General features: G+C 35.0%; 1 protein-coding gene across 3 annotated transcripts in view; it reads right to left on the bottom strand.

Annotated features, from left to right (window-relative positions):
- Positions 1-1,202: 1,202 nt before the first annotated feature.
- GSPT1 (G1 to S phase transition 1) overlaps positions 1,203-20,731 on the bottom strand; it is a 34,435-nt gene continuing 14,906 nt past the window's right edge. For all 3 annotated transcript variants that reach the window (XM_019650887.1, XM_019650886.1, XM_019650885.1), the window contains exons 5-15: positions 19,735-19,768; positions 17,702-17,779; positions 16,258-16,438; positions 15,496-15,650; positions 15,097-15,237; positions 14,771-14,864; positions 13,829-13,909; positions 9,315-9,488; positions 8,355-8,444; positions 8,016-8,184; positions 1,203-5,801 (exon numbers count right to left, since the gene is read on the bottom strand). In XM_019650887.1, the coding sequence (XP_019506432.1) occupies positions 5,749-5,801; positions 8,016-8,184; positions 8,355-8,444; positions 9,315-9,488; positions 13,829-13,909; positions 14,771-14,864; positions 15,097-15,237; positions 15,496-15,650; positions 16,258-16,438; positions 17,702-17,779; positions 19,735-19,768 (1,250 nt within the window). In that variant the 3' untranslated portion in view covers positions 1,203-5,748. The remainder of the gene's footprint in view (positions 5,802-8,015; positions 8,185-8,354; positions 8,445-9,314; positions 9,489-13,828; positions 13,910-14,770; positions 14,865-15,096; positions 15,238-15,495; positions 15,651-16,257; positions 16,439-17,701; positions 17,780-19,734; positions 19,769-20,731) is intronic.

The raw sequence follows: 20,731 nt of genomic DNA on the forward strand, positions 1-20,731 counted from the left end.
GGAGTACAGATGTGATTATATCAAACCTGATCATGCTTAACCATGTAATATTTAAATGAGTTATAATAATTGCCAGAGTAAACATAGTGCTTGTAAAGGAATAGTACAGGAAGTCATAATAGAGCTGATTATGTTACAGGATAACCAAATATAACTATGTTGAGCCAAGTATGTGAATTACTTTTTAAAAATTAATATGTGTACTATGACATCTTGGGAAGAAATCGAGGTAGAATGTGCACTTTTAATGGCCATCATTCTAAACTGAGAGGCATATAGTTCTTCACTAAAAGCTATAGCATCCAAGGAATTGATGCTGTTTTTCTGCTTTAAGATGGATGGATATAAAGAACTTGTGTCTCTGAAACTGGTTCCATGGGCCAAGAAGTATACAATTCTCTATTGTCCGTTTCCTACCCACTGCAGTATAGTGCCTGTGTATGGTTTGATGCCCAAACACAATGTTTAAGGAAGTCTCTCTTTCAACAATGAACAAAATGTTTCGTGGACAGGGTTGGAGATCTGGTTATTAAAGAATAGAAAAGTGTGGAAAATGTCAAACCATGTATTTAGGAGTTTATATGAACCCCTGCTTTGATAGCAAGCTTGCTCGTAAGTTTAGTTTAAGCCAAGGTTCATTTAATGCCAAATATTGATTTGGGACCATATCCCACAAGGGACCAAATAACACAACCTTGAAGTGATTCCTTTCACATAAAGAACTCATTCTAACTCAATAAAAGAGTCTACAGGAATGATTGCTGCCATCCGTTAACCACTGTGTATACTGTCTGTTTATCACTAATTTCTTCTTGCTCTTGCACAGTAAAGAAGGGCAAGTCCTATTTGGTCTCTTGATCACTATTTAAAATCCTGAACATAGAGGTTTGTAGTTCTGGCAGTATCACTGATGTTTCCATAAAACCACATACTGTGATACAGTTATTTGATTTATTAAGCATCTCTAACTTCCTATAAGATTCAGTCATATACACTGTACAAAGGCCCTGCATACCATATGCAAGCAGACCACACGTTTGCAAATTCCTTATGTGACAGCTTATTAGATCCACCCAGTAAATCTGCTGGTAGATGATTCCAGTACTTGATACAAAAATAAAGGACTGTACAGAAAACGGACAGATATACTCATGGTATGATACAATACAGGTGATTATATAAACAGACAAATCCTTCGAAGGGGTAGTTGACAATTTTTATTATTACAAAAGCAAATATTTTTTAAACTTCAGTCATTTGAATAATTCCAAGATCAGACCAAGGGCTTAATCCTCACACAGGCACCAAGTCAGGCACAGTAGGTAGCTACAAATCATAAGAAAAAGATTTCTTTCCCTTGGATTCCCGTAATTCCTACCTAACGCATCCTGCCATGCTTTGGAATTAGGTTAAAAAATACCTCAGCAAACCTAATCAGTTCCCTTTAATTCTGCCTGTGTGAGCTAGGTATTAACCTTCTGTCTAGTGAAAACTAGTCACTAGGTCCTGGCCTGAGAGATCCACATTTCCTTTAGAACAAAAAGGAGAAACTAACCAAGGTGTGTCAATTTCTGAGAGCCCAATGTGAGCCCATAAAATGCAGACCTTCCAGGAGCAGACCTCAGTTTTACCTAATTCATGTGGATGATCACCTGAGGAATGCAGGAGCTCCAGCACAGATACTCTCCCGGGCAGCAGGAAAGGAGGTAGCAGGGACTTAGGCTGACATCTGAAGCATTAAGCTCATGTGCCTGGCTGAGGGGGAACCTCAGGAAGCACAAAATGTCATTTCACCTTTGCTGCCCACAAACCTGAGGTTTCCACGTTCAATTGTAAATGGCAGTGGCACGTGTGACAGACAGAAAAGACAATTATTCCAAGGGTTGCTTAAGAAATCCTGTGTAAGTTTCTGCCTAGTCAGACATGGTGCCTATCTGCTTTTTCCTTATATTGGAGAACATAAAGGTTTTAATCTCCATTCCTGCACCTCCAGGGCCCTTATAACATTCCTTAATAAACAACTTGGCTAGCATATTACTGTTTGAAGGAAGCAAAGGATTACGGGTTTGGAAAGTGTATTTACTGAAGGGGAGACTTAATAAGTTCTAGGATATTGCAAATCAAAAATATCCTAGAGCCAAAACCATTACAAGCTTCATGAACCAAATCTACCCTATCTGAATTCTGGAAGTAAATTGGTTCAAGTGGAATCCACTGAACTACAGCAAAGTAAAAACATTTCCTATTCCTATGAAATCTAATATAACCGACTGATTGCTAAATTTAAATCTAGTCTTGAGTTGTGCTATGTAATTACATTTATTTAACAAGATCATGAATATTAGATGGCATCTGCTAGAATCGCTATGAAATTTGCTGGAGGTAATAAAAGCCATATGATTTGGAGACAGAAAATCGTCCCCTAAATCCTATTGCCATCTACCTTACATGTCTGTGAGAGGATTAATGGCACAGTTTATTCTGATAAGGTAGGCCAACACTGAATATAACACTTAACCTACAATCAGAGCTATAGTGCTGGAACCAGAATTTTCACAAAGGGTTTAAAGGTTGAAAGTTGCCTGATGTTAATTAAGAGCTGTAGTAAAACTGTATTTGTCCCTGACTACCTTAAATCCCGACCCAAAGCAATGAAGCAGTCATCTGTGAAGCAGCAATCCATGAGGTCCATGCCAGTGAGGAAAGGTGCTCGAGTACTGTCATGTGGAAGAGTCATCAAAGATCACGGAGCAATTAGTCATAACTAGTGTTCCTGAAGATTGCCAGAGACTTAGATGATTTTTTTCAAAAGTTCATCAATGGAAGCAGTTTTTGACTGGAGATAGGTTCACCTTTTTCTTGGGTTGCAAATCTGCACCTGGTTGAAAGTATGACCCAAAATATCTGCAGCATTTCAGCTGAGAGGATGCTGGTAACTGTTCAATGGCATCATGTTCAAAGTCCATCCCATATTGTAAATCATTTCTTAAATTTATGTAACTAGCAGACAAGCATGAATTACCTTGTTACAAGTGAACAACCTGTACTCTTACAATTTACAAAGTTTTTACATTCAACTATCACATATTTCAAGACTTTCAATTTAAAACAAAGAAATATACATGGGCTTAATTATTCAAGAACTTTACTATTATGTAAGTTCATGGCAGTACATGCTCAGTCCAATTCTTCTGGTTTGATTTTATCCAGTTTCCCAGTAAGTCCTTTTTGCAAATAAAAACAAGGAGTAGGTACTATATTTCCCTCCCCTTTAAATAAGGGTTTAAAATGGCAATTACCTAGACGTTTATTTCAATGATCTTAAATTCGTTCATGAATTAAAAAACCTATAAATAACCAAGCATGAAAGTTGTATAAAGAACATCATTAAAGTAAAAAGATGCAAAGAAAATTGTGATTCTAACATATCTGTGCTAAAGATAGAGAGAAAAATCTTTAGGTCTGTAATATCCTAAATCTGTAGCCAATTACCCTGTTTTCGCATTGTCAGCTACATAAACACACTTGTACTTGCAGAAGACAAAAATGACAGCATAGGAATCTGTATTGCTTTTTAAAGGTCCAGCATCTCCATACACTGCCAGTTCATTTCAGAGATTTATTTCCTCACCCAAGTAAAAAGCCAGTGTAATTAGTTTAAAACGCAGCAATTTTATGTGAGAATACTTCTCCAAAAAACTTCAAAGCCCATAAAGCATATGGGGTTGGTTAATTTAACAGTGAGGTTTCTTTTAAATAATCTAATTATTTGCACAAATGTGCAAGAATCAATGAAAGTTTTCTTTCACAATTGCATTTATGTTTACCATTTATTTTTTAGAGGAAGGCCCTTCACAGTTGATATCCATGCCCTTTTACTGTGTTGGCAACATGCACATAATATTCTAAAAGTGTAAATATTTTCATAGCAAACATAACTGGTTTTTAAAAATGTTGAATTTAAAAATGGAAATCGATCTTTGGAAATAATTTCAATGACTTGAGCTTTAAAGATTCATTAAAATCCAAGCAATTGCTAATATTTTGTTATTAACTTGGAAGTACGAAGAGTTATGTACTGATTAAAGCTCCCACATTTCCCAGAAAAATAAAAGCCCAGAGATTTGCAAAATAAAATTCAAATTTCATGCAATTTAATGGCCATGAGTGCAGTTATAGGAAGCTGCAGGACAGTAACTTTGCTTTTGTCCATAGACGTAGCCTCGTTCTGAATGAAATGAATGGGAATTCTACAGTTAAGAAAACAGGGTTAAATTAAGTTTCAGGTTTTGTGACTGGAAATAGTTTGACTAAGCTTTTCTTTTTTGAGGAGAAAGATTACAGGGAAGGGACATGTCATTAAATATATAATTACAAAGTATCTGATTTAGAGGTAAATCACAATCTAAAAGCCAAGTCTTTGATAAATGGCAACCCTCAAAATCAAAATCAAGAGAGGCTTTCAATAAACCCAGAAATTGCCTCTTCCATTTCCCATTTATTGTCATTAAAAATTTCAAAGTTATCCTTTAATCTAAAAATCACCATAATGCTGCATTGTGGTTCATCCAAATCAGTTTAACAAATTTCAGCTTTTTAAGAAAACAGTCAATTTCAAATAGTTGAGAAAAACGTACACTGTGCTTGAGTCTACTTATCACTGTTAACTTTAATTTGTGCAGATTCTGATGGCTCTAAATTCATTTAGTGGCTGGATGAGATTTAACTTTAACCAGCAAGGAATCCAACCTTTAAAATCAGTGATACAAGTAGTAAACTGAGTAATCTGTAGAACTGGCACTTGCAGTTGATACAGTTTTCATACTAGATGCATGCAGCTCTTATAAATTCTGAAGGAGGCATTTTTGCCAGGTCTCAACATGCTTTCTTTATTGTTAATTCCACTCATTTAACAAATTAATGGAATTTTCTGTAGGGGTACAATTTCATTATGCTTTATGTACAAAAACTACAGTATGCTGTTCTTTAAAAACAACTTACTGTAATTAAGAAATCATGTCAAAATATATATTGGCAGAAAATAACTGACAGACCTAATAAAGCAGTGTCACAGTTACATAAAGGTATTTGATTGTATGTATGCATTACCATCAAATGAAGGGGTCAAACTAATTCTTTCCTTTAATACAAACTTGAATGTTGTTTGTAAATGCCTCATTTAAAGTAGTGAATAGGGAAAGAGTTTAGAAAAGTCCAAGTAATAAAATGTATTCAATTACTTGGTAAAGTTAAAAAGCTAATGCAACAATTACATCCAGATAGAAAACATTATTCAAAAGCAATTCAAATACCGAAAAGGGTTTCAAATTGAATATTTTATTAACATGGTAATTGTCTTTGTAACGTGCACACACACTCGCACACTCAGAATGATCTGCCTGGGGCGAAAAAGACTATGCCTAAGGGGAAAATGAAAAATTAAAAATTTCTGTAAGTTTTAATTATTGTAGGCAATTATGTCCACATCACTTACAAAGCTATTGCCAAGTCTGTCCAAGGAAGCAGTTTGAGAGGGGAAGAAAAAAATCGTGGGAAAAATTCAATAGTGGCATAGCAGAGCTCTCAATATGAGAAAGCTGACGACATGTGGACTTTTGCTGTGAATGTTGTCTTTGCAAAATATGGGGAGAGGTTTGTCAATGGGCAGAAAATAAGAGAAGGCGGTGTGAAGTAGGCTTTTGTAGTCAATTTTCCTCACAGTATTGTGCAGGGTCATCAAGAAAATGCTTAGTCTTTCTCTGGAACCAATTTCAGAACTTTTCCAATTGCAATGGTCTTACCTAAAAATGAAATTAAAAACAAAAACAAAAAACCTTTTCAGTAGTTGACAGCAAGGCTATGTAAGGTATTAAAGCTTATTATTTTAAATCATAAAAGTAATTTTTACAAGGTAAATTACTTATTAACTGGCTTTACCACCGAAGGCATGCTTTTTGATTAGGTAGTCTAAATAAGTGGGTCTTTTAAGTGGGGGAGCGGAAAAGAAGACACGATTTCTTATATCAAAAACCTCTAATTGGGGGCTGGCCGAGTGGCTCAGTTGGTTAAGAGCTTGCTCAAGAGTGTGAGCTCTGAGCAACAGGGTCACCAGTTCGAATCCCATGTGGGCCAATGAGCTGTGCCCAAGCTGAGCTGCAGCTGAGCTGGCTCAGCTGGTGAGAGCACGTGCTCCTAACAAACAAGGTCGCCAGTTCAACTCCCGCATGGGGTGGTGGCTACGCCCACCTGCAACTAACTGAACACGGCACCTTGAGCTGAGCAGTGTGACTGGACTTGAAGCTTAGCTTGCTGAGCCCTCCACAACTAAGATTGAAGGACAACAACTTGGCTGTTCCCCTTCCCCAATTCCTCAATAAAATCTTAAAAAAAAAAAACCACCTCTACTTGGATAAGTTAAATGTGGGACACTGGTATAATGGAATACTATTTGGCAATATACAACACATGCTGCAACCTCAAAAACATGCTAAGTGAAATAAACTAAACACTAAAGACCACAAATTGTATGATTCTATTTATATGGCTTGTCAAAAAGGTCAATAGGGAAAAAAAGATGATGTGGTTGCCTAGGGCTGGGGGTTGGAGTAGGGAGTGACTGTAAATAGGCATAAGGATTTCTTTTTTAGATACTCGAAACGTTCTAAAATTAGAATGCGATGACTGTACAACTCTGTAAACACTAAAATTCATTGAACTGTACACTTAAAAAAGGTCAATTTCACATTACGTGAATTATTTCGATAAGCTGTTAAAAAGGGCTCTCTCTGTCTTGTGAAAAACCTAAAAGTCAAGAGACTTTAGGAAAAATAATTCCTGGGGTTAAGAATTCTTGCTATAAAACCTGATTTTATCAGGTTATAATTGGTAACTAAAATTCTCATTTTGTTATATTAATAGGACAAACCCAGTTTATCCCAATAACCAGTTTCACTATCACCAAGAAGAGTTTTTTTTTTTGTTTTTTTTTTAGCTGAGCCATCCTGCTACCTGTTGGCAGCTCAGCTCGGGACGGGATTCCAACCAGCGACCCTGTTGCTCAGAGCTTGCACTCTTGAGTGAGCTCTTAACTGAGCCACTTGGCTGGCCCAAGAAGAGTTTTTAAATTAAAAAAATTTAAGGCCTTTTAAATAAAACGAATACCATCTTTATCCAGAATTCTCTGAACTAAGGTGCAGGGACCACCTTCATCATTATATTCCCAGTGTTTAACAAAGTTCTTGCCATGCAGTAGATATACAGCTAATTTTTGCTGAATAGAATTGGAGCTAACATGTGAATTGACTATTCTATATTCCAACTGAACCATAAAGTTTTAGGTAAAATTTTCTAGTCTTAAAATTAGTCATCTAAGTTAACAATGCATAGAGAAATGTTTAATAACAGGTTTGTTTTCACGATACCAAAGAATTTCATGGCCGCAAGATAGGAAAATTACAGCTGTTAGGATTCACTCAGAGGTAGGCAGAAATACACACACACACACACACACACACCACACGAACATGGATATTAAACGTCTAAAAATAGGTGTTAAAAGACTACCAATCTATGTATCCCTTTTATTTCCAATCCCATGAGTGAATTTATCATATTTGATTTTAAAATTTCTTCTGACTATAAAAATGACAAGACGTCATTTTTTGACATGAAGCTCAGAGGCTTGCTTAGCAAAAACTTGAAAGGGTAAGATAGGCTTTAATCACACATATTACAAAGGATTTCATCACAGAAATGTCTCATTTAGTAAATAAATGATTCTCAACACCAACTACTTACCAAACATCAAAATTTTTCCTCTAGAGCATTACAGCTAAAATGCATGGTTAATTGTCTGCTGTTCAATTCATTTAACTCATACTTATTATATGACTATATATTATAGAATATGCATCCAAGTTCTCTATAAACTAGCTGTAATGTGCACTATACTTGAATGAAGATTACCAAAGCTAAGCATTTTAGATACACGACTAGACATCGATTTTAAGGCTTACCCTCATCTCTTAAGGTAAATCGACCCATCTGAGGGAAGTCTTTAAAGGTCTCAAGGCAGATGGTTCCTGCTGTCCTTAAGCGAGCAATGCATACTTGATCTTGTTTCACAAAACGGGGTCGAGTCTTACTTTTTTCTCCTGATTTCTTGTCTACCAAGCAAATTAAGGCCTATCCAAGATAAAAGGATGAGAAGACATAAGAATAATGCCAAAGAAAAGAATCTTTAAATTAAGAATAGGAGTGCAAATAAGAGTACATCACTATTGCCAATCAGAAATTATCACGATGAAATGGTCTTAAAACACACAAACAAAAATTCCAATTATCTTAAAACTTACTGTTATTTCGACTTCCTCAATGCAGGTATGAATATGCAGCACTGCATTATAACCTGGGCAGATGATGGATTTGTGCTCTATAATCACTATCTGTCAAACAAACAAAAAAATTCACATCTTAATCACTAAAAAAGAAGAACTGAATGTGCTAAAGTGGCATATAGTATCACAAGAATAACTCACCATCTCACGCCAACTTATTTTTGTGTTAGAAGTGACAGGTCAGGTTTCCTGACCTCGAAGCATGAACTCTGATATCCTTAACCTACTGATCTTCTTGGCGAGTGCCCAGTCAAACTTTAAAAACATAGGAGGCCGACTTTCTTCTCTGGGAAGGCTTTCCTTTATACTTCTCCCAAGGAATTAAGTTAATCATTACTGCTCATATGCTACTGGTCGTCCCGGTTCCCCCCCCCCCCGCAGATATGAACTGATAATAATTTTATCCATTTCTCAATATCCAAGGTCGAATAAAAGTAAACAACCTTGTATCTGGCATCAAAATCTAACTTCATTTGTTGTCATACCGTGTAACAACAACAATTCTGAGAGCTACACTAGTCATTTACTCTTGTCACTTTCCTGGGAAGGTCAGGTTGCTAATAAAATGGAGAAATTGTGCACATTTTCCTGTCTGGAAAGCTGTTTGCCCTGAATGAGCAAACTATGACTTCCAAGGCAATGTGTTCTACTTAAGGTGAAAGACACTGAGCAAAATATATAAGTAGTGATAAATACATCAGGAGATCAAAAATAAAAAGGAACTTACAAAGAATACCACCTAGCCCAGTAAGACCTTGTACCATCTTGAAGACCTTACGTTTGTTGAGATACACATCGTGGCTCTTGTGACACATGTCATCATATGGCATGCCATCCATAATCAGGGCAAAGAACATTTAAATTCTAATTTCATTTAGACAGTAAAGATAACTAAGAGAACTATAATAACTGGCTTACCTGGGCATCAAATGTGCGTCCAGAATGACAAAGATTATTAGGATCGCAAAGTATGAATCCTGGAAGAATCTCCTCTTCTTCAATTCCTTTCAGTCTGATCTTGAGGTTTTCACCTGGGGCTACAGAATCAGTTTCTACATCATCAGAAAGGATTCCAAGAACTTCCACGTTGTGCTTAAAAAGAAACCAAGATTGGAGGTTTTCTGACACATGCACTGCATTATAGATCATAAAATGACCTGTTTGCTGAGTGGTTGCAAGTCACATTTTTATGTGCTTGTTGATGAACTGAAATACTTATTACATTTGTATGACATGAACTTAATGAAAATCATATCCTAGAAGTACATCTGCCAATTAAAACATTAATTTGTCATCTTTTAATAGCGTATCCTAATAATTTCCAAATAAAACAAGATAATCTAGCATTTGCCTTTTTAACTTTTCAAAATTAAAACATTAAATTTGTTTTTAATTTTATAGATATAATTTTTATTACTGAGTTCCAGGATTTAATAGACATAGCTTCCATTACCTATCACTACCCAAATACCTGAAGAGTGTACTTCTCAGAAGTAATATGAACAATTATGCTTAAAAAACATATTGACTGTTTAATGGGTACAAGGTTTCTTTTTGGGGTTATAAACTATTGGTTGCATAATACTGTGAATGTACTAAAAGCCACTAATGGTAAATTTTGTCTTTTACCACAATAATTTCTTTAAAAAACATATAGATGGGAAAAATGTTAAAAGCAATATCCACAAGTATTCCTTTATTTTGCTCCACTTCTGCCCTTGGAGATAATTTAGATTTTTAAAACATATACCAGAAAACAACACAGCCTTCAAGACAAAATGAGCTATCTCATGATGGTAAATGACGACGCAGAATGCAGAATCATTATATTCCATATCAGAATTCTACAAACTGTCATTTGCTAAGCTCTAAGTAGCTTTACCCCTCTCCCACTTAATGGTTTTCTTTCCCAAAAGGTAACTTATACCTTAATGATAGCTTCAAGAAGTTCATTCAAGAAGTGAAATTCATTCAAGAAATGAAACAGAGCAGTATTTATTAGGTAAATTCTTTTACAGTAACAGGATAAAGGGGTAGAAACTTAACAGTTCTACCATACACAAACTAAACAAGTACTGTTTACTACTTTTTTTGCCCAAATAATCCAACACAACAATCCCTTCTCTGCAGATATGGCCTTTTTCATGGCTAAACACAAGAGCACTAGTATGAAATTAAGTTAATCAACAGTTATCAAAAATTAAGGTTGAGACCAACAAATTCTCTTATTTATGACACGTGTTAAAGATAACTAAACTTTTCCATCTTCTCTAGAGATCCCCCACGTAGCTGTACAAGGGGTGATTTCAGGCTACAATGAAGCAATTTGATAGGGGCGCGTGGTAACATTTGTAAGGAAAGGGGTACCTTTCTTCTTCATGGTGCTCCTGTCTTTTCTCAGGTGACTGAGGGATGGTACCCTGTCTCAGTTCCAAACTCAGAAAGTTTTGGACCCAAGTCTGTGAGCTGTTTGACATTCATACAGCATACAATCCTAAATGTTTGAGTCCACATTTCTAATGATGTGTGAGCTTTAAGTTTATATAGATATCCTTGAGTATCTCACCACAGAAATGAGCATTCAGAATACTGCACTGAAGGGGGGAAAAAGCCACTTCGCACTAAACTTGCAGATTTAGTTACCTCAACTTTTCTGTTTCTGTATACAAACTCAATGCCACTGAATTTGTAAATATCAGAGCAATATTCAGAAATTCCATCACACAAGACAGTGTTTTATCCTCCAATATCACTTCTGCTTCACCTTCCCACTATAGCCCAACACAGGAAGTAGAGGGGTGATGCAGGTATTAGAACCATAGAACTACTTTTAAGAGCCAAGAGTTAACAAGCCAGCAACCTAGAAAAGGTCTCAACATCAATATGCACCTTGGAACAATTTTGCAAAATATCAAAGTAAAAAGTGATAGATTTTTTATTTTACTCATTAACTTTTAAAATAACTTTTAAATACTGTGGTAGAATATAGAATTTACTATCTTAAACATTCTTAATTGTCAGTCCAGTAGTACTGAATATACGTTGCTATGCAATCAGTCTTCAGAACTCTGAATTCTTTTCATCTTGGAAAATTTAAACTCGATACCATTAAACAACTCCCCATTCCTCCTCCCCCAGCCTGGAAACCACCATTCTCCTTTCTGTCTGTATGGTATTTTACCACTTTAGGTACCTGATAGAAGTGGAATCATGCAGTATGCGTTCTTTTGTTACTGGCTTGTTTCACTTAGTATAATGTCCTTAGGGTTCATCCATGCTGTAGCATGTGTCAGAATTTCCTTCTTTTCTAAGACTGAATAATATTCTACTGTATGTATGTACATTTTGCTTATCCATTCCATTCATCCATTGATGAATGGCACTTGCTTCCACCTACCTTTTGGCTATTGTGAACAATGCTGTTATGAAAATGGGTGTACAAATATCTCTATGAAGACCTACTTTCCATTTGGGGGGATATATACCCAGAAGTGGAACTGCTAGATTATACCGGCAATTCTATTCTTAATTTCTTATGGAACTGCCATACTGTTTTCCACAGTAACTAACAATTTTACATTCCCATCAACAGTGCACAAAGATTCTAATTTTTTCACATCCTCGCCAACATTTATTATTTTGTTTTTTTCATAGCAGCCATCCTGATGGGTATGAAGTGTTACCTCATTTCGGTTTTTATTTGCATTTCCCTAATGATTAGTGACATTGAGCATTTTTCATGTGCTTTTTGGCCATTTGTACATCTTCACTGGAGAAAAGGCTATTTAAATCCTTTGTTCATGTTTTTTTGTTGTTGAGTTGTAAGTTCTTTATATATTCTGCATATTAACCTCTTATCAGATTTATGATATGCAGTTATTTTTCCCATTCCATATGTTGCCTACCCATTGATTTTCAAATGTAAAATAATCTGGTATCTGTATCTTTTAAAATATTTAACTCTGTTCCAGAGACTCAGGACTAAAGTGACCTTAACCACGGGATATACGACACCTACCCAGTAATTAGTATAAAGTGACAGCTTCCACAGAGAACAGCCACTTTGTCTGTAACTATTGGGTTGTAGGAAAAGTCATGACACATTTTTGCAATAAAAAACAGAAAAAAATACGTCATGAATTTTCCAACAACCCAATAGTATGTTAACTATCACTACAGTTACAGCCCCCACACTGTTTGCTTGCCTATACTGAATTGTACTTCTATTTCAGTAAAAACTCATCATAAAACTTATCTTTTGAAATCATTGTACACTGTACAATTCAGTGGCATCTAATATTCATAATGTTGTATAACCATCACCACTATCTAGTTCCAAAACATCATCACTCCAAAAGGAACCCCCACCGTCTCCCTCCCTCAACCTCTTGCAACCCCAACCCCCCTTCCATCTCCATGGAGCAAACTGCACTTCTGTGACTGCTCTACAGACAAAACTGAACAGGTTTCAAACTGACCCATTATTTTCATTCAGTTGTTATTGACCTTCAAGTTGCAGAGTTAATTACCTTAGAAAAAGTAGGCTTTTAAAGCAGAAACACTTTAGAACAAAGATATCATGGCAGGGTACTCTAATCTCTGATGCATAAGGTATCAAGAAACTCCAAAGTATAATTTGTACGGTGCCCATTATACCTAAACATTACACTAATAGTGGGTATGTTTTCTAATTCACTGTGCTTGAACTTGAAAATCTCACTGAAATCTACAGTCCTGAAGGTTCTGATGATTCAGGTCTGTTTTCCTATATAAGCAACATCTTTGGAGTTGTTAGAGAAGCCCTCTCTATAAAACAGGTAACAGTTTCTTAGTAACATGTCATCTCCAAATATCACCAAGTGAGCAGTCAGAAATAAGACAAAGGAATAATTCATGGAGATTTTGCACGTTTTCATAAAACCCTCTGCAATGATGAAGAAATCACAGTAAGGTAGTAAAGCATTAAAAAACCCATTTATGATAAAGGCAAATCCTTTTCTCTTAAAACAAATTAGGAACATAGCTTAGACACATTATTTTATAGTATCCAAAAAAAGAGAAAGAAAGGTAACTACATCGTGATTAAAACTGAGTTTTCATCCCAGGCCACTGACTAATCCACCAGTGTGTTAGCGGAAACGACTCACTTAAGCACTCCAGATCTCTGCTGCTTGTACAAGAACGGACTTGAAGTTCTCTTGGGGCATGTTTTAGCTCTAACATGGTGTTAACAATGACCTCTCCCCATCTGTTACTGAATAACACCACATACTCTTTCTTAAATTTTGTACCCGACATTAGTAAAATGTAATCCTGGATTTAAAAAATTAAGTCACTTTTAATGGAAATCCCTGAGCTTTTTACAAGTTCTGGCTCCTTGCTAGCATTTTCAAGAGGAAACTTAACTGGGAATGAGCATCACTAATTCTCACCTTGTTTGGCATCATCACAAGCTGCTGGCCTTTACAAATAGACCCCGATTCCAGCTTTCCCAGGACCACCGTGCCCATATCCTATCAAAATTTAAAATGAATAATCAAGTCTCAGATTTATATTACCACTCCACAACAGTTCAACAACCCAAAGTGAAATCTTGTGGCCTTACTCACAAAAGAAAATCACTAGGTCAAGCGGTAGCATGCTTAAAATTAATCTTAAATATAGGATAGTTAACAAATACTCTAATTTGTGTCATAAGCATATGCACAATTATAATACTACTAATAAGTATGCCTGAGGTTTAAAAAGAAAGCATTGTGCAGGAGACAGCATAGAATTTTATGTTTGAAGATATGAACTATTTGTTCAAATTCAGGTTCTCACAATCTCTGAGCCTGCTTCCTCATGTTTAAAATTGGTAAAACAAAACTTGTTCAATAAATTTAGCATGGAGCTAATGAAAGAATAAAGTATTTGAGGGCGGCAAAACATTATACATTGATATACAAAACCTAAACAAAAAAAAGTTGAAAATCCAGCAAAAAATAATGACAACTATTTTTTTCAACACTGACATTCAGTGTTGGTGAGGCTATGGTCAAATGAGCACTCACATACTGCTGGTGGCAGTAAGTTAGCACAGTATTTTGGAAATCTATTGGCAGTATGCATCAACTTTAATGTGCAAATCCTTTGAGTCCAGCAGTTTCACTTGTATGAGTTTCTCTCTAAAACATAATCATTGTTGATTCACTGGGAAACTGCTGAAATAATTTAAGCTGGTTGAGTAAATTATGGTCTATCTATATCACTAAGTAATATATAGCCATTAAAAAGAGACAGCTGTGTTATGTTATTAAAGTTGTTTCATAATTTAAAACAAAACACAACATTTCACCACCCAAAAAACCCAATTTCTTGAACATTATGGGTACCTTGTACTTATCCACAATCGGCAGCCTGATTGGTCCATCAACTGATCTATTGAAGTTTGGCAAATTATCCAGATATGGAATAAATGGTAATCCACTGAGAACATAACAATAGCCATTAAAGAGAGTCAACATAAATATCAAAATTTTAAGAAGTTACATGACTAACTTATACAGAAAATGTGGTTATCACAATTTTCATTCTACCCATCCACTCTTCTCAACCAACGTATAAATATCCTGGTGGTTTTTAAAGCCATGTTTATAGTCAATATTTTCTTAAATTATTAAGACATAAACTGTTTTTTAAAGGAAAAAAGGTTACTTACATGTACCAAGGACAGAAATCTGACTGCTCTTTAAGATTCGCTCCAGTCAGTCCCGAGCAGGGCATAAAGTGGATGTCCTTTTTGGGATTGAAGCCAACTTTTTTCAAAAATGGCACTAGTTTCTCTTTACATTCTTCGTATCTATGAATATTTGTAAATAACTCAATTATAATGTAAAGTTTCTCAAGTATATATATATATATGTATATATACATATATATATACATATATATACAATGTAAAATAACTCAAGTATAATGTAAAGTATAATGAACTCTAGTTTCATCATTAAACAAATTAAGTTTAGAAAAACTCCAGGGGTAAAAAGCATACAATAACAAAACCATCCTTTATTCCACTAACATGTCTATCAAAACCCAGTAAGACATCTGAGCTTACCTCTCGTTGCTCCAATTCACTGTTGGGTCATCCATCTTATTAATAAGCACAATTAAGTGTTTGACACCTGCAGTCTTTGCCAACATTGCATGTTCTCTTGTCTGTCCTCCTTTTTCAAATCCAGTTTCAAACTCTCCTTTCCTTGCAGAGATTACCTAGTCCAAGAAATCAAATACTTTATTCTTATACATTCAGGCATACCCTTCTAGCAGTAAAACTTTCCTTTAAGTTTTACCAGAAACTTTCTACAAGAATGTTTATAACAAACATACTTTTGAGTATCACCAACAGTGTCTAAATGGTTTAAGATTTCAGTAAATGTTTCTTCTGACCCCCCAGTTTTCCAAAGTTTAGTATGCCTATATATTTCACAATTCAATCATGTATGTGACTAGGTGCCAGTACACTGACCAAAAGAAAAATAAAAACTGTAAAATGACAGAGGGCATCAAGAAAACATCATTTCTTACTCCTTTTTGTACTCAGTACCTATTGGTAGACTTGGCATTTAGTGGATACTAAGTTCAGACACAGTAGTAGGTAACAGCAATGGTAGAAGAAAGTTGAAACATATTTTCGTAAGTAAATCGAATGATAAAGATTTCTTGAACAGATGAGTGAGACAAAAGTGAAAGTTGTGGCTATGTATATTACAGTTCACCGCAACCTAAATTCTAGCTTTTAGAAGGTAAATTTAGATATTTAAATTTTCAGTGGGGCTGCTTAACAAATACAAAGTTGAACTGGAAATGTCTTTCTTACCAGTACAGCCAGATCAGCTTGAGACGCACCACCAATCATATTTGGGACAAAACTCTTGTGGCCAGGGGCATCTAGAATTGTGAAATGCTTTTTTTCTGTTTCGAAGTAGGCACGACCCACTTCTACTGTTTTACCCTTGTCTCGTTCTTCCTGATTTGTATCTAAGGCCCATGACAAGTACCTGAAATAATTTAAAAATAAGAGTAATATTGATAAGAACACGAGAATTTTAAAGATATGCTTCTACTATTAAAGGTGTAATCGATGACATCCAGCTTTATGTTCATTATACAACATTTAAATCAGGAACAGGACTGGGAAGAAACGAAAATCAATTGACTAAAACTTGTGTTATTGTGGGCCGGCCGAGTGGCTCAGTTGGTTAAGAGCTCGCTCAAGAGTTTGAGCTCTGAGCAACAGTGGTTCGAGTCCAGCCCGAGCTGAGCAGCCGCTGAGCTGCCAACAGGTAGCAGGATGGCTCAGCTTAAAAACAAACAAACAAACAAAAAACTTGTGTTATTGTAATTCCAACATATATCGTCAACTATATTTTCTAGACGCAAACAGTATTTAATAAAATAAGCTGGCAACACACACAGGAAGACTAGTTAGTACCAATGCCATTATCACCATGAGTTAAGTAATAAGTTCCTTTATATTTCATTTTCATAACCACCTGGCACAAAGTATAATACAAATAATGTGTCTAAGGATATTTTCAAAACTGAAGACTACTAACCTGGTATTTGGGAGCAATAGTTATTTGCTAAAAACTATTTCAATATTACTTTGCCATGTAAAAATTACTTATATAAGTTCAAATCATCCATAATAGTGTTAATTTAGATTGCCTCATCTGTATTTCTCTGTATGTAATCCACTTTTTAGTATAACGTTATTAGGATTTTTCCCCTTAATAGAACAATATAATAAAAAAAAACAATCGATGTCCCATTCGGATAAAACTTGTTAACTTTTTAAAAATAAAATAGATAAGGTTAGAAAACAGAAAAAAGTTGACCTTTTCTCTTACCAGTCAAGGCAACCACTGTTAATAATTCCTTCCGTTCCTTTTTCTTTCTAGTGTTTATTTATATAATGATCATATCCTAAGTACTATTATGTTTCCTGCCTTCTCCCCTAACTAGTGCTGGTTACTATAAAGTCTATAAATGCAATTTTTAAGTGGTTAGGTAATGGCTTGATTAAATGAATGGTTTATAATTTATTCAACAAATTTCCTGTTACTGCATGTTTCCAAATTTCTCTGTGACTTTTGAAGTTATCAGGAAATGATCTACTGTGTAGTATGAAGGGAAAGGAAACTTTTCCTTTGTTAAGACACCATTTTAGACACCAAGAATTTTTAGTAGACTACAAAAGTATTTAATGAGCAGCGTTTCTTTAAAAGTAATTTATAGGGTCATAAAAGTTTACTATATACCAAGTTTCTCTGTTCTTTTCTTTAGCTTCTCTTTCATATTTCTCAAGTGTCCTTTTGTCAACCATTCCAGTCAAATACCTGAAAATGTTTAAAAAAAAAAAAAAGAAGTGAACAATTACTCAATGAAATTAGGAAAACTTTAAAGGCCTCGGGGGGGGGGGATTTAAACTCCAGAAAACAGCTATTTTCAAGTAAAGGTACTTTACCTTTAAAGGTACATACCTCTGGGGGATGCTTAAATTAGGCAAGTTTAAGTAGAAAGATATTTGCATAGTCTCAAATTAACTCCCGCAAAATAAGAGGAAAAAATAATAACCTTACAATAGAGAATCCTGGTAATGAGCACCTTAACCAAGTGATTATGGCTAATATTACCAATAATAAATAAAATACTGAATATTGACATCATTTACCCCGAAAAGGATGCCCTGAGAAGAGTACAACATATCTTCTGTGATATTCTTGCCTGAAATGAATAACCTCAATCTAACTGTAAAAAACATCAGTCAACCCAAATTGAAGAATATCCAATAAGCAAACAGCATTCTTCAAATTATGGTCGTGAAAGATAAGATTGAGGAAATGTTGCAAATTGGAGAAGAAGGAGACAAAACAACTAAATGCAATATGGAATTCTTGAACAGAAAAATAACAGTGCATAAACTGGTGAAATTCAAGTAACATCTATAGCTCAATTAATAGTAGTGTAGCAATGTTAACTTCTTAGTTTTGATGATTGTAGTATGGTTAATGTAAGATGTTATCATCAGGGAAGGCTGAATGAAAGGTATATGGGAACTCTGTATTGTTTTTGCAACCTTTCTGTAAGTCTAAAATTATTGCAGAATAAAAGTTTTTTAAAAAGCAAAAGTAAACACTTTATAAAAGAAAATGATTCCAATAATGTTGTCCAGGCAATTAAGTCTTACTAATACAGTTTGATATTTAATATTTAAAAAATATTCTTCAAAGTGAAATTATTTTAAAATAATTCCTTAGTAATTCCAGTTCTGGCTTTCACCTCTGTGTTTTCTGTGCAGTCAGTCATCTATAGTGCATGTTTCTAACCATTTAAATGTAGAATCCCACTGAAATACCAATGAAAATTATAGCCCTTAAGCAAAAAATACACATTCACCTATAACACAGCATCAAATGGTCCAGACGCATGCATCCACAGAGCCTTAGGTAAGGGTCCCTATTTACTAGCCTGTTATAGGGTCTGTTGGGGAAATCTTCAGAAGTGAAAATTGACAAGATCACCAATTAAGATTACTTAACAAGGCAAGACAGTGGTGATATGCCCTTCTAGATTCTCTGATGACACTGTTTAAAGAAATGGGTCTCATTTAGAAGTGATTAAATATTTAGGAACTTTTAATTAAAAAGATTTTTCAATACTAGAATATATATTACTGAAGGCCAATCATGGTGTTTTCATACCTTGATAGCTTCTATAATATGATAAAAAAATCATCGTAGTATGTTGGCCAGACTACCTGTCTTTGGTTAAATCCACTTAAACTTGAGTTGGTGAATGAGGAAAAACCAGTTCCCCCATGCACAAGATTCAATAGCTGGTTTTCAGTATTCCTGAGAAAATTATGTTCAAAGACTAAGATTTCCTATAAATTTCGGTTCTATGTTAGTTTTTATAAAAAACATAAAAGACAGCTTTCAGAACTATTGTGTTGTCGAAAAAGTCATGACGTATTTTTTCCGTTTTTCGTTGCAAAAATGCATCATGACTTTTCTGACAACCCAATATATTTAATGTTACATGACAGTCTGACAGTGCTAACAAAACAATTTTAGTGAAAGCCTACAATCCATCAGAAAATACTAACAATGATCACATTATAAAAATTACTCCTTAATATCAGCCTTCCCTACAATTAATGTCATTTTATTATTAATTTCCCTTAACTTGGGGTGACCTGTTTTATGTCCTTTGTATGATTTTATGAATGTTTACAATGCCTGAAATTCCTTCAATCGAGTTAATTATTATTTAACAAAAAATACAGACTTACATGATCTGCCCTCCGATGGTTGACTTGCCAGCATCTAAAAGTAACAACATCATCAACAACATGCAAAGCGTAGGTGTCAAAAATATTTTCAAAAACCAACCGCTATATACACTAACACAACTAAAGATATGGTTTACTATATATAATTAAATCTTGCAAAAGCAAATGAAATTAAAGAAATCTAGGGTGTAAGCCCTGGTTAGTTACTTTCTCCCTTGGAAAATGAAGCTAAGTCCCCCTATAGCTCCATAATGATTTAGAACTGCTTTAGTGATAAAGAACAAAAGAATTTTTGAACAGATTGCTCCCTGACCTTCAGCTAAGAGCACAACAGCAAAAGACTATAAATTACCCAAGGGGAGCCTCAGAGGAGAGCGAAAGTAGCCTAGGAGCTGTGACTACTTTAGGTAGTCTGCCTTCCACCTTTAGCAAAGAGACAGGTGTTCCTTTACAAATTTCAAAGGGGTTCTTGCTACTAAAAATGTAGAATGGCCTGTCATCATATTCCAGGCAAGGCAGAGATAAAGGGAAGAAAAAAGGTCACATAATTCTGTATTTTCTCTTTACAATTTTGGGGATAGGGCAGATGATTAGGGAATATCTGAGTAAAGCAAATGGTTTGTGTGTGTGCGCACACATGCTAAATTAGCAACCTGACTCTAATTTATTCATTTCTTACATCACACAAAATTAAACTACCTAGTACGGTTAATCCCATAAAATGAACAAATTAAGTTCACACAAAAAAACAGGCACATTTCCTAGGATATTAACAGATATAATATGCTGAGCCAGCATCAGTGTACTATAGACTAATTATGCATTATATGCAAATATACTGAAGCTTATTTTCTTCCAGCTTCCATGACATTACAAAATTGTTAATCTGCACAATCTTCAGGAACAAAGTACTAGCAATTTTCTGCCAGCTAAAAAAATCTAGCAAGTCAAAAATCAAGACCATTTGGATTAATTCAGTTTCGTTTCCCTAAACATC

Source organism: Hipposideros armiger, unplaced genomic scaffold (assembly GCF_001890085.2).
Source record: "Hipposideros armiger isolate ML-2016 unplaced genomic scaffold, ASM189008v1 scaffold_149, whole genome shotgun sequence".
NCBI lineage: Eukaryota > Metazoa > Chordata > Mammalia > Chiroptera > Hipposideridae > Hipposideros > Hipposideros armiger.